Source organism: Ambystoma mexicanum, chromosome 2q (assembly GCF_040938575.1).
Source record: "Ambystoma mexicanum isolate Mex_15411 chromosome 2q, UKY_AmexF1_1, whole genome shotgun sequence".
In the NCBI taxonomy this organism is placed as follows: Eukaryota; Metazoa; Chordata; class Amphibia; order Caudata; family Ambystomatidae; genus Ambystoma; species Ambystoma mexicanum.
The window spans coordinates 216,635,174-216,654,709 of NC_090924.1; the positions used below are offsets into that span (position 1 = coordinate 216,635,174).

Below are 19,536 nucleotides of genomic sequence, written 5' to 3' on the forward strand. Positions count from 1 at the left end.
GACCACCCTGCACCTGTACTCTTCTGCAAAGCATAAAACCATGCTTTGTCACCACATTGTTCTCCTCTGTTGTGCATGTCCAGGGATCGAAATTGGGATGTGTTGACCAGGAGCAAAAATCAGCTCCTGGCTATCGGGCATTACCAGTTAGGCAGGCGCTACCTCTCGGAAACTGGGAGCTAGTACATAGTGCGTAGCAAATCGAACTTTGCGCAAGATGCAAATAACATGTTGTTCATTCTTTATTATCCAATATGCTCTATATGTCCCTTAGGTGTGTTCTTTATTATCCTTTATATTCATCCCCAGACATACACAGTTAATATCAAATAGCTTGGTTTAAATGGCAACACTTGCCACAGGAATCAAAAGTAACTCCTGATATTGGTTTCAAACTAACCAGGCTCCCAATGGCTATAACCAGGAGCTAAATAGCTCCCTGCAATTTCGAACCCTGCACGTCCTTACTGTTGAAAGAGATGCTATGTATCCATGCAATGCGTTTATGCTATGATACTTTATGGTTGTGTTATATGTTATGTAATGGTACGTGATATTTTTGTGACCTCTATGCCAATGGGTATTGCATATGCACTGAACCACATGTTTTCTCTGCAAGTGCTAGTTTACTGTTTTTTTGGGAAAGTCTTTGCTTTTCAAATTCTGCTAATCTTTTGAAATGCTGGTCTTTTGTTCCCCCTCCTCCCTTTCTAGGTTTTTAGTCCAGACATGCAGACTAAATTGAACAAAGTTACAGCTTTGGCAAAGGGTTTCCTGACTCGAAGGATTATGCAAACCGATAAATTGAAGCAACTGAAGAAGACTGTAAACGTGAGCAGATTTATTCTTTTAATCTCAATGGCTTGAAACAACCATTTTGAATAACCACGTTTGTCCACTTTTGACTGTTTACCATACCTCTTGAATCATAACTTAGCATTATTTGATTCTCTCATGCAATGCTAATTATCTAATTAGTCTCTATTGGTCCACATGTAATAAAATACTAACATCAATTAGGTGATGGGATTGTAGCTTTCATTTGCGATAGCCCTGGTTATAAAGGACATATATTTAGCTGTACTCTTATATCCCGTCCCCTTTCCTTCATACTGCATGGGTGTCCCTCGCTAGGGCCGGGAGACGGAACCTTTTTCACCAGAAAAATCCTTCTTCCACTTTAAATTTAGAGGCGCGCGGGGCGTGGCCCTGTGAGCATTCGCTCCCCTGACTCCGCCCACCGGTGCCACTCATCTTTTCTGCGTCGACGGAACGGGCCGATTTCACCAGCACTCCTGGGTTTGGCTTTCTTTGCAGGATACTTGTCTTTTTTGTACTCGGTCCTCTGGCGCCACGCTCCTCCCCGGCGCATGTCGACTTCAGCGGGCTTCAGCAGGTGTCCAGCCTGTGAGGGGCTCTTCCCTACATCAGATCCCCACGCTCTTTGCCTCCGCTGCCTTGGCCCCGACCATGGTTGGAGGGTTGTACCGCGTGCAATGCACTTTCTTCACGTGCTCTGAAGAACAGACTAGCTAGGTGGAGGGAGCTCTTCGAGAAGTTGCCTCCAGAGGACTTGAATGATTTCATCAGACATAAGTCAAGGCCCAAGGGAGGGCTGCTCTTTTCCAGTGCACCCCCCCAGAGGCGACTCCTTTCCAAGGAAACACCCTGATGGAAGGAACCTCTCAGGTTCTCACACCAGCAGCAGTACTGAGGCTAACTCAGCTACCAGCCGTCAGGCCAAGGGGTCTGTAGATACTTCCGGAAACCATGCGGAGGGACCACAAGGTTCTTTTACCGGGTCTACACCCGAGGGGCTATGCCCTTTTACTGGTAACATGTCCGAGGGGCGCATGCACACAGCACCACCTGCGATGCGGCCGAGGGCGACACGCCTACCAGGCCTCGGCCTGGGTGCAGGGTAGGTCTCATGCTCAATTGCCAAGAGTCCTGGAGGAGGCTGGGCCCAGTGAGCCAAGCACCACGACTTCGACACGTGGCATGCAGCTTGACAAGATGGCCGCTTTTCCGAAGCCACCCCGAGGAACGGAGCAGGTGAGAGAACGAGTTACAAGGTGGGACTGGTGTCAACCAGGTACGTGGCCTACAGTTTATCCATCTGCTTCGCAGGGCAGGTTCACCCCACAACCAGCTAGACAGAGTACGCACCGGCCCCAGCAGCAGCCTGCTACCCCGTCAATATCACCTGCCAGCCCACCGGCCTGTGAGGACAGGTTCTTTGAAAAATTCCTCACACTCATGAGGTCACCTCAGATGGATGTCCATTCTTAGAGATGTGATCAGGGACATGGTCCTCCGGCCCCTCCGCCTGTGCCAATAGTCATTCCTCCTATGGCTCCAGTGCCGCAGGCCCAGGTGCAGCCCCCGCTGCCCATGCCCGCTCCATCGATTCCGGCTCCCCTGCCTCCCACAGTTCAGGCGGTTACGTACCAGCCTCCGGCTCCGGCCTCCACACCGCAGCCCTCGGCGCCCAGCACTGCTCCACCCGCTCCAGACCAGCCAGACCCCCTGGTGGACACAGACAAGGAAGAAGACCCTGACGCACCATCGTCAGCCAAGGCCTTCCACAAACGATTTGCAGGTCTGGCAGAGTACTTGGGCCTTCCTAAGCCCGAAGTCAAACAACCGTATGCGGGGGTACTGGCCGAGGTCCTCACGCTACGCTCCTCGACTAGAACGCGAATCCCGGTGCAGAAGGACATTGTCGCCTTGGCCAAGAAGGGGTGGCTCAAACCCCAATCGGCCCAACCTATCCATCGGCTCCTGGACACCAAATATAGGCAAATGGAGTGGGATCCACTCTTGCTGTCGGCCCACCCTCAACTGCACTCTGATTGCTTCAGCGTACTCTACTCAAACCCTCAGTCGTCCTCGCCACCTCGTCCTGGTTGCTGCTAGGCAAGGAGGAGAAGATCTTGGAGGCATATAGAAAGAATCTTTATTCCAACGCTTCGCTGCATCTTTGTCAATCCAATGCGGATGCAGTGCTGGAAGCCGTTAACCAGAGGCTTTGGCGGGAAATAGCCGACTTCCTGCCACACCTTCCGGTACAGAGCCAGTCACGTTTCAAGGCGGAGGCTAAAATGGTGGCGCAAGTCATCATGGAGTCCACCGTGGCCCACATTGACACCTCTGGCCGGGCCATATGCATCGGTATGGACATAAGTACTGCCTGGCTATGGGCTACAAAATTTAACCCAGACATGCAGGAAAGCATACTGGACCTTCCGTTCGAGGGTGGCAACCTTTTTCACTCCACCACCGATGAGGAGCTAGATATAAACAACAGTTCACAAACTGCAGAGTCTTTATCCTTACGAAGGCAACACCCAAGGCATACACCCAATCACATCAGCGCTCTGACAAGGGGCGGACTTTCAGAGTGTTCCGTGGCTTCCAAGAACGGAGGTCCAGGCAACCCGACCACTCGCCGAGTAAACACCAGCGCCAACAACAAAAGGGGGAGGAATAAGGGCTTTTTTCAGTTCCCCTCCTCCGCAAACACCCTCGGAGGGAAAGAAGGCATGACGTGTCGCTTCAGGTCCATATGATTCCTGTGGGAGGGGGCGAGGCAGGCTTGCCCTTCATGCACAGTGTTGGCGTCAGAAGTTCGCAGACCCCTGGATCCTCTCTGTAGTACCCACAGGGTACCGCCTACCGATCCCTTCCTCTCCTCCCTCCTCCACTCCCACAGATTCGGACAGCAACTCTGTTGGTGGAAATTCGGTCGCTCGTCGAGAGTCGGACAGTGGAAGAAGTCCCAGCCTCCCAGCAAGGATTGGGCTTCTACTCAAGGATTCTCGCCATAAAAAAGAAGAACCAGGCCGGCCTGAGAGTTGTGTTGGACCTCTGCACCCTCAACCTCTCACTCCATCTTCAAAAATTCAAGATGGTTACGCCAGTGCTCATATCGGGGACATTGTGCAAGGGAGACTGGATGTGCTCCCTGAATCTGAAGGACGCTTGTCTACATGTCCCGATTTGGCAGCTGCATCATTCCTTTCTGCGATTCAGGATCATGGGCCACCATTTCCAATACAAGGTGCTATCCTTTAGCCTCAACTTGGCCCCAGGGTGTTTACCAGACTCATGAATGCAGTAGCGGCCCTCCTCAGGGCCACCACGTCTACCCATACCTGGACGACTAGCTCGTCAGGGCGATATCTCCGGAGACAGTTCACCACACTTCCTCCGCCCTTATTACATTCCACGAGCTGTGATTTTCGCTCAACCTAAAGAAGTCTCAGTTGCAGCCTACGCAGAGACTGACCTTCCTGGGCCTCATCTGGGACACAACCTCAGAGAGTGTTCCCCTTGGAGGACAAGATCACGGCCATCAAGAGGGCCACTACTCATTTCCTCACCCAAGGAGTCACGTCGGCCTGGTGGTACCAACATATACTGGGTATCATGGCAGCGGTCCTACTGGCTGTACCCCACAGGAGACTCAAGATGAGGAGATTACTGCTACACTTTGCACCCTCATGGAATCCGGAACGGGGCTGCCAAGCGGAGCTTATCAATACCTTATTCTCACCACGCGGACCTCACATGGTGGTCCTTGGACAGCAATCTGCGGACGGGCAAGCCCTTCCGAGAGCCGGCCCGCAGGTCCCCATCACTATGGACTCCTCCCTAGAGGGCTGGGGGCCACTCTGGACAACCACATCATCCACGGAGTCATGGAGCCTGGACACGCCAGGAGCAGGAGTCTCATATCAACTGGTTGGAGCTGAAAGCCATCTGGCTAGCTCTCAAGGCTTTCCTTCTGCTCATTGGGGACAAGGTCATCCTTATCCAGACCGACAACTCCACCAGCATGTACTATGTCAACAAGCAGGGGGTACCAGGTCCCCTCCACTGTGCAGCCTAGCTATCAGCATGTGGGAATGGGCCCTGAAGAACATCTACCTCACCGCCGTCCACCTGCCGGGAGAGTTCAACTTGGAGGCGGATAGGCTCAGCAGACTGGGAGCAGACAATTACGAGTGGCAGTTGAACGATCAGCAGATGGGGCACCCTCAGGTGGATCTCTTTGCCTCCTGGGACAACAGGAAGTGCCAGCAATTTGCGACCTGGCAGGGGCAGGGCTCTGACTCCCTTTGTGACGCATTCCAAAAACAGTGGAACGGCATGACAGCGTATGCCTTCCCTCCCACACCCCTGGTCCACAGGGTGATCTGCAAGATAAAAGAATCTAGTCACCTCAGCATCATTCTGATAGCTGCGTGGTGGCTGGCGAGACTGTGGTTCTCAGAGCTTCTCTGCCTCTCGGACAGGCCACCCATTCACCTGCCGATGGGCCCAGCTCAACTCCTTGCGAAGCAGGGGGGCAGGGTCATCCACCCCGCGCCACACAAATTAGCCCTTGCAGCGTGGTTCCTGAGCAGGTCACACTGAAACACTTGAGACTATCACAGGCTAACCTAGAAATCATTCAGAGCACTAGGAGCAAAGGTTCTAGGAGCCAGTACAAGAGTGAATGGACTAGGTTCTGTCACTGGGCAGACTCTAAAGAGGTCGACCAATTTACGTGCACGTTGGATGATGTGCTCTATTTCTCTGCTCTCCTTGTTCACTCAGGCGTGCAGGTGGAGACACATGCCGCACTTATTTGGCAGCCATAGGGGCCTACACAAATTCGGAGGAGGAGGTCTTCTCCTCCAATCCAGTGGTCAAGCGACATTTGGCGGGCGTCACCAGGCTCTGCCCGCCCATCAAAAACCACACCCCGTGTGGGACCTCAATTTAGTGTTAGGTGCCTTGGCGCACAATCCTTTCCAGCCAATGGCGTCTGCGGACATCAGGCTGGTCACCAACAGCTCTGTTGGTGGGCCTCACCTCTACTCGCAGAGTCGGCAAGATCAGGCACTGGTGGCTTCAGAACCCTATACTACCTTGCACAAGCATAAGGTGATCCTGAGAACACACCCCACGTTCCTACCTAAGGTAGCCACTGCTTTCCATCTAAACGCACCACAGAAGATCTGCGCAGGAGTACAGGCCTGCAGCGGGACACAGAACAGCAGCCGGCGGACAGATGGCCCTACAGGGGACACATCCCACGGAGATCGGAGGACGCAGAAGGGCTAGTCAGAGTCCCATACCAAAAAGCACTCGACCGGCTGCAGGAGAGGGGAGGCCGCCCAGCGCATCTCACCGGAGCGCGAAACGGAGCGGCTGTGGCAGGCTACGGCATCTACCACCTGGGACCCCCTGCTCGGATACAATCAACCCCTATACCGCAGGTGAGCAGGAGGGCTGGGCAGCTGTCGGGAGAGGATTGTGTGCCTCAACAACAGTCAGGAGGAGCAGGATGTCGCCGGGGATGGGGAACAATGGCGGCAAGGAGGCCACACACTGACCAGGAGTGCGGCCACTAAAGGCGTGTACAGCTTATTAGGCCAGCAAGCCCGGACACGGAGGACAGGCACATACACCAGGCCTGCTATTCAGAAGGAGCGGGTGGGAAGCACCCCTACCTCATCAGTGAGCCGGACAAGGGTGCCTCCTCGGCAGGGAACGCGCCCCGGCCTCATTCACCCACTGGCAGGCAAATCGAAGTGTGGGCACAAGCCTGTCCTTGCTGCACACTGACTAATAAGAGACTGATAGGGATAATTGGAAGGGGCTGCCACCCCCATCCGCTGAAGGAACAGCAGAGAAAGCCCCACGGAGGCCTGCAGGCACACACAGCACCCTCAGTAGACCAGCCTCAGCCATCAAGTGAGAGCAGCCCCGAGCGACGGGCTGCTCCCCGGAGACTCGAGGTGCCTGTAAGAGCCGGGGGCACAGCAGGGCAGGAGCCACAGTCAGTGATCGCTGACAAAGATCAGAGCTTTAAAACCGCACCACCCTGACGGCAATATACAGCAAGACGGGATTCCGGGGAGCAAGCAACGGATGGTATTTAAAAGGGCAAGACTCTAGATATACCACTGCCCCAAAACGAAGGCGCGTGAAGGTGCGGCAAGTTGGGTGGACACAAGAAGCCCCCAGTAAACTCTGGCAGGGAAGGCCCACTGCAGCGCTGCTGGTCCAAGGAAGATGATGAAGTGAACCCACCGCCCCCTGACCCAGGAGGAACAAGTACAGCAGGAAGCCTCCTCCCTGAATGCTGCCACGAAAAAGGATCTTGAGGCCTGCTTTCAAGAATTCTCAGACAAAATGACCCTAGTGTTCCAAGCCCAGTTCACATCCTTCATGGGGGAAATGAAGAACTCCATCACAGAACTTAGCCGGGATATCTCAGAGCTGGGGGAGCTCACCGATACAACGGAAAGGGCATTGCAAGAGGTAGTGGAGGACACCCAGAAAATGGATATAGCATTGGATGAACTGGCGAGTGTCTCCCACCTCGAGCAACAGTGCAAGGACCTTGAGAATCGGTCTCGCAGATCAAACATTCGAATTAGGAATCTACCGGAGACGGTCTCGGACCAGGACCTGAGAAACTCAATCACCCACATATTCGAGACCCTACTGGGAAGCGGCCAGGATGGTGACATTCCAATCGACAGGGTCCACAGGATCAGCCCAAAACGTCAAGAACCGGGGGCCAGACCACGCGACGTAGTAGCCGCGCTGGCTAGATTCCCTCAGAAAGAAGCAAACCTCCAAGCGGCTAGGGTGGCAGAACCAGTACACTACAACGGAATGGTGCTACACCTATATCAGGACTTGGCCCATGCCACTCTCCTAAAAAGGAAAGAAATGGCACCAATTCTCAGGGTCCTAAAAGAAAAACAAATACGGTATCGATGGACATTCCCCTTCGGCCTGCTCTTTCAGTGGGAGGGTAAACAACACTGGATCACCTTGCCGCAGGACGGGCTTCGGCTGATAGAACTGGAGGAGGAGCATGGTTCAATGGACAGGGGGCGGCCAATGAGCCGTCCCCGATGCCCTAGACCCTAGGAATGGTCGCAAGTTACAAGGGGTTGCAACAGGCCCCTCCCACAGGGCCCAGTCCTTACAAATGCCCTGGAAGATGCCCATGGGGCAACAACTCGACCACAAACAAAATAAATCAGTGCTGCATAGCAAGGATCGAACAAGTGCTTACAAGCCTACCATGAAGGAGGGTGGACAGGGGAGCACGAGCCGCTCTCTTGGATTCCGACAGGGAGTTTAGGATCCCCTGCAGGACTGCCCTGGAACTCCAGGTACGTCTTGCCCCAGCTCCTGATGAGGGGGGCCTGCACAGGCGAACAGACCTGGCACAGGGCAAGGGGTAGGGAGGGAGTTGGTGGATGGGAAGGTTATGTTGGGGTCAGGGGTTGTTGGGTACAGCTGGAGGGGAAAGGGGGGTGGAGGCTCAAGTTGGGGCAGAGCCCAAGGTTATACCGGTCCAGAGAAACGATGGTCCTAACATACAAACTCAATGGAAAGTAGAATTAAACTCCTCTTGATGACTATACAGGGGCTTAATTACCCCAGTGAAGCATGAGAAGTTAGAAAGGTTCCTTGCTCAACACACACCGGACATCATCACTCTGCAGGAAACACATATTGGGAAAGCAGATGCTAACCGCGCCATGCTGGGGGTGTTTTGCATCTTTGCTCAGGCAAATGTGGAGACCAAAACGAGGGAGGTGTTAATAGGAATCAGGAAGGGGCATGCTGCTAAATGATGGTACTCTCAAAGGGACAGAAGCAACATACCTCACTGCCCACAAGCACCCCGGACACCGGCCCTACTGAGTAAGGTGGAACACCTAGCACTTTCAGATCTGTGGGTAACTCTGAAGGGCTCCGACCCAGGGTACACGTATTATTCTCTGGTCCACTTCTCCTGAATAGACTACATCTGGGGATCCACAACTTTGGTGGGCAACATTCACTCCATGCATACACTACCCATCACCCTGCCAGACCACACACCGATCCAACTATCGATAAATAGTAAATCACTCCGGCAAAGTCTATGGCGATGGTCGTTTCCGCGAGTCGTACTGTCAGATGTGGCATTACGAGCGGACGTAGAAACTAAGATTAGGGAATTCTTCGATCTAAATGGGGACTCGGGGGTGGCAGAGGCAACAATCTGGGACGCCTTCAAGGCTACCCTTAGAGGGGAACTCCTCACCCTGCGCTCTCAATGGCAAAACCAGAAGCGTGCCATAGAGACCCAGTTACAAAAAGATTTGCAGGACAGAATGGAAAGGATGACACGTAATCCCACAAGAGCTACACGCAAAGAACTCCAACACATTGGGGGGCAACTGAATATGCTCCAAACAAAGAAAGCGGAATGGGACCTACTAGCTCTCAAACATAAATACTACGTGCACACCAATAAAGCGGACCGGCTTCTGGCTAGACAATTAAAGCAGAAGACCGTGGCTCACACCATCATGGGGATAACTTCCCCACCGGATGAAAAACTTCACACTACCCTGGATATCGCAGCCTTTTTGCCACCTTTTACGAGAAATTATATAGATCTGATGATCCAGAATTGGTTAACCAAAGGGACTACCTAAGCTCAATCCCACTTCCCCAAATTTCAAGAGCTGATCGCAAGGCCCTAGAAGCGGACATCTCACAAGAGGAAGTCCTGCAGGCAATAAAAAAACATCTCCTTTCGGGAAAAGCTCCTCGCCCGCATGGGTACAAGAGTTTTAAGAAGCCTTTCAGCATGCCCCCAAGCTAACAACACTCTTCAACACCTTTGCCGAGGTGGGGAGAATTACCCCCACGATGGAGGAAGCAAAAATGTTCTTATTCCCCAAGCCAAATAAAGACCCCACACAATGCGGTTCGTACAGACCTATCGCGATGATTAATATCGATGCTAAAATCTACACCCGGGTTTTGGCCAGTAGACTGGAGGGTCTCCTCCCGCAACTCATCCAACCCGATCAATCTGGGTTCATTAGGCAGAGACCGACGCGGGACAACATCAGAAGGGTATGCCACATTCTGGAAAAAACAAAGAAAAAGGGGACCCCGCGGTACTGCTATCCTTAGGTGCTGAAAAAGTGTTTGACCGGGTGGCATGGTCCTTCCTGTTCAGCACAATGCAGAAACAGGGAATGGGAGCGAAGTTCCTGGCCGTGATCAGAGCCAGTTACCGTAATCCATCGGCCAGTATTATAGTAAACGGGGAACTATCCTCTCAAATCCATCTTACTAGAGGTACCAAACGGGGGTGCCCTCTGTGACCCCTCCTATTTGCTCTTTATTTGGAACCATTCCTTGCCTCCATACGATTGAATAAGGACATCAGAGGCATACCATTCGGGGGGGAGGAATATACGGTATCTGCGTACGCCGATGACTTGCTGCTTACCCTAGGGACGCCAGGAACTTCGCTCCCAGCAATGATAAGACATTCAGAGGTTTGGGGAAAGTAGCAGGATTAAATGTCTACCTGACCAAATAAGAGATACTGAACCTGACGCTACATGGGGACAAATTGACACAAGCCCAAACATCCTCTCAATTTAGGTGGGTGCAATCAAATCTAAAACTATTGGGAATTCAGATCACCCCAACGATTAAGGCCCTCTTTAATGCCAATTACCCCCCGGAACTTAACCAACTCAAAAGGCAACTCCATACCGGGGGTCTGCTATCCACCTCCTGGCTAGGCAGAATCAACACCATAAAAATGACGGTCCTCCCGAAGCTTTTATATTTATTCCAAGCCCTTCCAATAGCGGTGCCGGAATCATACTTTCCCGCCCTCTACAAGCACATCGGCGCATATATATGGAAACCCCAGGGTGGCGATGAAAACACTTCAGTAGCTGACCAGGAAAGGAGGGTTCGGCTTACCGGACCTCCGAGCATACTCCAATGCAGCCCAAATTAGGGTAATCAAAGATTGGCTTGTCGAGGATTCGGGGAAAATATGGCGACAGATGGATCAGGCAGTAGTGTGCGCCCCACTGGGTGAAATACTATGGCTTCATAAAGATCATCGGCCACCTAATATGCATAAATCTGACATCACCGCATTGTTGGAGCATCATTGGGACAGGCTTGCGAGAGATCAACAATTCACCATTTTCCCCTCTCCATGTGCACCCATATGGGGAAATCCAGAATTCACTGCAGGCATCCCTGGGGGCGGGTTTAGAAAATGGAACGAAGCAGGTTATGCCAAAATAGGGGACATGTTTCAAGGCCCGGAAATAAAGTCCTTCACTCATTGCAAATAGGAATTGGGGTTAGCAGAATCTGACAGAATGCAATATTTCCAACTGCGCCACTGGCTAATGGACCCCAAAATAAGGGCTGGGGTGACACGATCCCTAACCCCATTTGAAAAGTTTCTCACAACAGCCCCCGGGGACAGGTGCCTCATCTCCAACATATACAAGGTATAACTCAGTGCAAATCATACCACTTCAATCAGTCACCATAGATAGAAGGAGGCCTGGGATGAAACACTAGGGGAACCGATTCAAGAGGACACCTGGGAGGAGCTATGGCACAACATCACAAAGCTCACACAAGCACTCCAGATCAGGGAATTCTGGTAAAAGATAATGATGGAGTGGCACTACACTCCGTAGAGATTGAAAAGAATATACCCTAACTCTTTGGGGAAATGCTGGAGGGACTGTGGAGGGGAGGGGGACTGGATACATATCTGGTGGGGGTGTAGTAAACTGCAGACCTACTGGAATCAAATTGATCAACATATGCATGCGATCTTCCACACTAATACGCAGCAGGGTCCAGGGGAGGGGATACTAGGCATACACATACACGGCTGGAACCAGTGGGCAAAACCCACCAAGTAAGCATATATAATCCTGTCCCTTTCTGCACTGCTGGTTATAGCGCAAAAGTGGAAAGCGGTGGACCCCGCCCACGGAACACAACTGGTTCTTAAAAGTATGGCACTTCACAGCATTAGAGTGACTGGCATATACACTGCAGGGCGCACAATTGAAAATTCACAACAGACTTGGAGGAAGTTGGGGCATTTTTGAATGAGGATTTTAAAAAGAATCTATACCCACACAATTTACGCATATTCGAAATAGGGTGAGTCTAGCACAGTGAAATTCGCATTGGACTGGGAGGAAACCACAACCTCTATTCATCTTTGAACGAGGAATGTTAAAAGAACTACGCTTGCATAAGATACGCAAATTGGAACTAGAGTGAACTGCACATAGTGAATCGATCTGGATTGGAGGGGACGTGAGGGGTGGTAGGGTGGGAGCGAGTGCTGGGGAAAATGTGTTTCTATCATGTTGTCTCTAAAAAAAAATCAATAAACATGAATGTGAAAAAAAAATGGAGAAATTAGTCGAATTTACCACAATTAAACATTTGTCATGGAAATACAAATACTAACTTGTCAGACAGACGTTTCACACTGGGGTCAATGATACCAACACTAGCCACACTTTCTCAAGGTTAGAATCTGTTTTACAAGGTTTAAACTAAATCATGCTTAGACGTTTCCATTTCTCTTATGCGAACATGAAGAGCATCATTGTATCATATATGTGTGTATTCAATGTTATGTATTATGAGTGTAAAATATTAGAGTTAAAACTAGGAAAAGGAAAAAAGGGGAAGAAAATGTTAAACCAAAGTTAAATATGCAATCCTGATTCTAACTGTTTTAACATTTTCATCCTTTGTAATGGATTGTGTCCTCCCATGGATTCCTCATGTTTGATATACTGATATCCTGCTTGCAGTCTTCGGAAATAAAATGCAACAACTGAGACCGCTGGGCGGCATCGAGTCGATGTCCCTCTGCAGCTTCCATTCCCACACTCGGACGTGACGTTGACAATGTTATAAATAGCACGTACTGCGGCCATTGCCTCAGTTCCGTTTTTCCACGTGGATAACATGCTTCCGAATGATTAGACTCACCTTAGCGATTCTTCTATTTGAAAATGATCTGAGTACACCTACTCCAAAGACCGGTTTTAAGAGGTGTGCAGACTGTTACTCGAAGATGTCGATCACAGATTCTTGCATAAAATGCCTCTGGTGCATCGGTAAGGAGTACAAAGTTATCGAGTGTGTCTCTTGTCAGTCAGTTTGTATTTATTTATTTGTAAAGCGCAGCCAAGCCCGGGGCATCTGGGCGGTAATCTTACAGGTTACACAGGCAAGTAAATAGAGAACTGGCATGACTAGTAATGTCTTGAATAAGAGGAAGACAAAACTTGTGCTAGGTCGGGCTGTCTCAAAATCTGTCCTCTTCTCCTTCGAGTAGGACATCTTCTGAAGGTAGGAGTTCCAGGGTCAAATCGCCTAAAAGGCCTTAAAAACTCTCCAAACACTCTAAGCGGTCGAGGTCTTTGAGCGATTTGCATCATTCGTCGTCTTCTCAAAGGAAATCAAAGAAGAAACACCATTGTTCTTAGTCTTCTGACTCTTCGCCCGACAAGAGACGGGAACATTTCCCAGATAAGTCTGTCTTAGCAGCCGATTGGGAAAAGTTCAGCCAGAAAATAATGGGCATCTTTTCAAAGGCAGGCCCTCCTGGTCCCTTGAAAGAGCCAAAAAAGGCTACCAATACCCCTGCGTCTTCAAAAGCCGGCAGGGAATCATCGAAGGCTTCGACTCGCATGCTTAAAAGCCCAGGTCAGAAGGCCTCTGAGATGCCTACTCAAGTAGTATCGACTGAAGGGGGGCATCGAAGCCAAAGGCTTCAATATCCTCACTTCAGAAGGACCCAACACCGAATTACTTAACATCGTAGATGGCCCACATCGGATCCATCTTTGAGTTTTAAGCCACAATCAGACTTTTTTTTTTTAACGTATTTGAATCTATTTTTGATGAAGAAGAGGAAGGTGAGGATGTTGTACCCTTCAGGTATGGACAATTTGCCATGCCTAATATCCCTGAAGAGCTAATTTCTGAGGAATTTCGTTTAGAGGAATTAACTACTTGCCTTAAGGAAGCCATTGGCTTAGACACATCCCCAACCGTGGAATTTGCTTCACTTAACACTGCTGCCCATCCAAGTGCTACATACAGGACAGTGATGAAAAAGGTACCTGGGTATTTGGGTTGGGGACGTCCTGCAAAGGACTTAGTACAGGATAACCTCACGCATATCCTTGACAAAGGCCCTCTCAAAGAACCTGTGCTGTCTTTCCATTCAGCACTTAAGAACGCCAAATTGGAAAACTGGCAAAAGCCTGATACCACTCCTGCTTGTCAGTAAAGAAATCTAGACTATCGGCTATTGATCCTGAATTTCTTTCTAGGCATCCTACTCTGGAGAGCTTGGTGGTAGAGGCAGCTACCTTCACTTTTAAGGATGATGCATATCCATCCATCCCACCTGATAGGGATGACCAGAAACATCATATGTTGGCCAAAAGGGTATTCTCAGCTGGTAGTATGGCCCTTAAGGCCATTAATGCGTCTTGCGCCATAACAAAATATAGGTTTACACTATGGAATGTAATTTCACAAGCAGCTGATAACATTCCTGAGGGAGAAATGAGGGATGGTTTTAAGGGATGGTTTCAACAACATTAGTGATGGTAAGGAAGCAGCACATCAATCACTCCAAACAGGGTTGGATGAATCGGTCTGCGTTGGTCGCTCTATGGGCTCAAGTGCAGTCATCAGAACATTTGCATGGCTGCGCAAATCTGGATTTGCTCCTGATGTCCAGTTAAGACTTCTAGACGTGCCATTTGATGGGTCTAACCTTTTTGGGGCAAAGGCTGACTATTTCTTGAAGAAGCTTCAGCCTTCTAAGTTGGTTGCAAAATCTTTCGGAGCAGCCATCTGTCAGCCACAAAAGCAGCAGCAGCATCTGCCTTCCCAGACTTGGAGAGGGCGTTCCCTTCGCTTCTACTCTTCTTTTGGACAAAGAGGTATAGGTCAGTTTGTCCAAAGAGGGCAAAGGAGATTTTCACGTGGCTCTAGGGCCGTGGAGAAAGAACAGTACTAGGCAGTCACCTCTTCATTGCCCTCTGCCACAACCTCAAAACTCCAGTGGGAGGCAAGTTGACCCAGCATCTGGAAGAATGGCGCTACATTACTTCAGATGTGTGGCCACTTAGAGAAAGCTCAAGGGGTACTGTCTCCCATTTCTTAAAAGGTCCCCATATTGTCCCAGAGCGAGCAATCTCTTCGGGAACCGGGCCCCCTCCTTCTGCAGGAGACTGCCTCTCTGCTGTAGAAAAGTGCCGTAGAAAACGGTACCTGTAGTGGAGCAGTACCAAGGCTGGTACTACACCTATTTTCTGGTTCCCTCTGTACGGGGAAATAATGTTCTGATAATATCGGACAATACAGTGGCCATGTACTACCTCAACAAGAGAGGAGGAGTAGGGTCACTACCGTTGTGCAGAGAGGCGATGCGACTCTGGTTCTGGGCAATACGAGAAGGGATCTCTCTATCGGCAATTCATCTATCCGGAGAGCGAAACACAACAGCGGACGCTCTGAGCAGGCAGAGCACAGTCTCTCACGAGTGGGAGATAGCTCAGGAAGTCATTCAAGAGATCTTGGCCCGTTGGGGAACCCCTCAAGTAGATCTGTTCGCGACCGGGGTCAACCGGAAGTGCAAACTGTACTGCTCAAGGGAATTTCCCCCGAGAGGAGCTCTAGGGGACGCGTTTGTGGTGGAATGGGAGTTCCAACTACTGTACGTGTTTCCTCCAATCCCTGTGATCCCTCAAGCAATCAGGAGGTTGAGAAAGTTGGGAAAAACATGATCCTAATTGCTCCGGATTGGGCCAGGAGAACGTGGTACCCGGACCTTCTCGACATGTCCATCTGCCCTCCAATACGTCTTCCAGGAAGAGGGGATCTTCTCTCGCGACAGGAAGGTCATGTTCTCCATCCGGAGGTCAACACACTCAACCTTCATGCATGGCTTCTGAAAGACTGAGATACAAGGATTGGGACCTTCCGGATGACGTGATGATGGAGATTTTGCTTTCGGCCAGAAGGCCAGCAACTAAGTCTCTGTATCGGTGTTGTTGGAACAAGTTCAGTAGCTGGTGCAGAGAAAAGAATGTGGACCCTTTTCAGTGTAATATCCCCACAATTTTATCTTTTCTGTTCCATTTGGCCAATCTGGGGCTCCAGGTTGGGACAATAAAGGGATATTTAGCAGTGCTATCCATCTTTAAGCACTCTTCTGAAGAAGAATCTTACTTTAAAATACCCTTGATAATTCAATTCCTAAAAGTTTTAAATAATGTCTTTTCCCCAGTACCTTTCCAGGTTCCGGTGTGGGATCTAAATCTAGTTTTAAAATTTCTCACATGTATTCCATTTGAGCCTTTACATTCTTGTCCACTAAGGCTCCTTAAGTTAAAAACAATACTTCTAGTAGCATTGACATCAGCCCGCAGGGTAAGTGAGTTGCAGGCGCTTTCGAGCGGATCTCCTCACACCATCTTTTATAAGGACAAAGTAGTTCCTAGGGTTAAACCTTCTTTTCTGCCAAAAATTGTTTCGGATTTTCATCTGTCACAAAAGATAACTTTGCCTACGTTTTATCCTCCCCCCTCATAGAAGGAAGAGGAAAGACTTCATAGACTAGATCGCAGGAGAGCTCTTAGTTTTTACATCTCTAGATTTGCAAAGATTCGCCAGTGTGATCAACTTTTCGTGGGATACACTGGACGTAAACTGGGCCTTCCGGTAACAAAACAAACTTTATCCAGATGGATAATCTTAGCCATAACAGAATGTTATAGATTGGCAGGAAAAGAACCACCTGATGGACTAAGGGCTCATTCGACCAGGGGCATGGCAACTTCTACAGCATTAAAAAGGGGTGTCCAAGTGCAAGATATTTGTGCAGCAGCCACATGGTCATCTATGCACACCTTTATAAAACATTATGCATTGGACTCGACTTCTTCTCAAGGAGTTCTATTTGCAAAATCTGTACTACATTCTGTACATGATTAAAAAAAGATACTGTACTCCCACCTCCGAGACAAAACTGCTTTGGGAGTCTATCTAAGATGAGGAATACGTGGGAGGACACAATCCATTCGAAGAACAAGTTACTTACCAACTGTAACGTTCTTTCGATTGGATGTTCCCACGTATTCCTCATTGACCCTCCCATCCTAACCCCACAGTACAGTTTACGTGTATTACACTCTAAACTCTTTTAGGGCTTGGGTCAAAAGAGGCATACCTTAAATGAAGTAAGATCCATGGACTATATTAGACAAAAAAACAGAACTGAGGCCAACGGGCGCGCTCGAGGCTCTTATACGAGGGATGATGTAGATACTCAACGGATGCCGCCGAGGGACATCGACGCCGCCACCTCGAGTGGAGCGCCCTCTGCTGGAGAAAGAGAAAAAAATTCCAAGGCGAAACCTAAAGGTAAGGATATATCTAAAATGAGGAAGACGTGGGAGGAACAACCAATCGAAAGAACGTTACAGTTGGTAAGTAACTTGTTCTTCTGGCCTGCCTGTCGCATCCTGCCTTTCGTAGGTCCATGTCATGATCCCAGTAAATGAGCACAGTTCCCATTCAAGCATACAGGAGAAGCAAGGGACATCACATCAGTCAGCAGGTCAACAGTGGGTACAAGCCTGGCACAAATGGCATTTGTACCATTCATAGCATTGCACCCATAGGCTCTCATTGTGCTTACAGTGGTTTTCATACACTAAACATGGCCACTGCTAGATCCATTGATGACTTACAGCACCATTTGACACCCATTGCCGAGGGAGCTACTTAAGCCCCGCCTCCGCTGGAGCACTCGCTATGCATCTGCTACGCTGGCAGCGGGTAATGCTACCTGCGTCTCTCCTCACTGAACCTGTCAAAGGAGAAAAGAAAGAGACATTCGTTTTCACAGATAAACAACATAATTCCATAGTTATTGAAAAGACTTGCCGAACTGAAGTATTTCCGAAGTGTTTCTTTAGTAAGCTGTTTTGGCCGTAGCCACAGCATTGTCTGTCAGAAGTTCCCTCACAGCCACAGCATCTTCGTTCGCAGTACCTTCATTAAGAATTTTCCTCAGCAGTCTCTGCATCTTCCGAAGGCATTTCTTCTACAGCTTTCCGAAAACCTGCAAACAAAAGGTATTTCATTAACGAACATACTTAATAGAAATAAGAAAGAAGTTTAAATAAGATATGTACCTGAAGTTTCTTCAAGTTTTCACTGCTTTGTTATTACTGCGCTCTTCCCTGAAGGCTGCAATTACTCCGTATAGACGAACTTACGTTTGTTAAACGTTTCTTCATTCCGAGTAATGTTGCAGTCTGGGGATGCTTGTGGTCTCGTGCAAAAGAGATGTGACCTAGCAGTTCGGGCTGGACTACCCCTATGGGGGTGGGACCAAGCCTGATTTGCATATGGTTTTTCCCCTTTTGTAATGGCTTGGCAGGCGAAGAACGATGGTCTGGAGGGTTGCCCAGAGCAATGCCAGAGGTGAAGATTTATTCTAAACCTTCCAGCCATCAACTCTTTTGTTTTGCTATTGTCACCCCGAGTGGGAAGGGTATGCCCAGACGTGGGTCCCTTGCCTGCTGGGCCTAGAGACCCAAGCTACTCCTCACTGATGACGCCCAACAAGGCTGAAACATGTCTGGGGATGCTTGTGGTCTCGTGCAAAAGGGATGTGACCTAGCAGTTCGAGCTGGACTACCCCTTTGGGGGTGGGACCAAGCCTGATTTGCATATGGTTTTGCCCCTTTTGTAATGGCTTGGCAGGCGAAGAACGATGGTCTGGAGGGTTGCCCAGAGCAATGCCAGAGGTGAAGATTTATTCTAAACCTTCCAGCCATCAACTCTTTTGTTTTTCTATTGTCACCCCGAGTGGGAAGGGTATGCCCAGACGTGGGTGCCTTGCCTGCTGGGCCTAGAGACCCAAGCTACTCCTCACTGATGACGCCCAACAAGGCTGAAACATGTCTGGGGATGCTTGTGGTCTCGTGCAAAAGGGATGTGACCTAGCAGTTCGGGCTGGACTACCCCTTTGGGGGTGGGACCAAGCCTGATTTACATATGGTTTTTCCCCTTTTGTAATGGCTTGGCAGGCGAAGAACGATGGTCTGGAGGGTTGCCCAGAGCAATGCCAGAGGTGAAGATTTATTCTAAACCTTCCAGCCATCAACTCTTTTGTTTTGCTGCAGCCATTCCACAGCCATTAACCTTTCTGAAATCCAAGAACCTGCAAGATTAAGGGGAAATATTAGAAAGAGATCTCTCCAACGTAGGGACTATTCAAAATCTAACGAACTATAATATTTTTAACAAACTATATTTTTACCAAATACTTACCGAAGACAACTCTAGAAAAGCAAGGACATTATAAAGACAAGAGTCTATTGAACACCGCAGTCTTCCAAGTTAAAAGATCTTCATACCAACGCGCCCCTGTAGAATACAGGATGGAGAGCTCCACAAAACAAAAACACAGGTGACAAGGGAGGGATTACCAAAGGCACACTGCTATACAGTAATTTCCCAGAAAATAGATATTATAGTAGTTCTATTGCTATCATTGTAGTTTACACAGAAAAAGAATCCTAAAAGTGCCCAAGTGACAGATCCACTGACTGAGAA

General features: G+C 49.4%; 1 protein-coding gene across 6 annotated transcripts in view; it reads left to right on the forward strand.

Annotated features, from left to right (window-relative positions):
• Positions 1–19,536, forward strand: part of CCP110 (centriolar coiled-coil protein 110) — a 1,154,773-nt gene that overhangs the window by 795,872 nt on the left and 339,365 nt on the right. For all 6 annotated transcript variants that reach the window (XM_069647149.1, XM_069647148.1, XM_069647151.1 and 3 more), the window contains one exon: positions 715–831. In XM_069647149.1, coding sequence (XP_069503250.1) covers positions 715–831 — 117 coding nt within the window. The remainder of the gene's footprint in view (positions 1–714; positions 832–19,536) is intronic.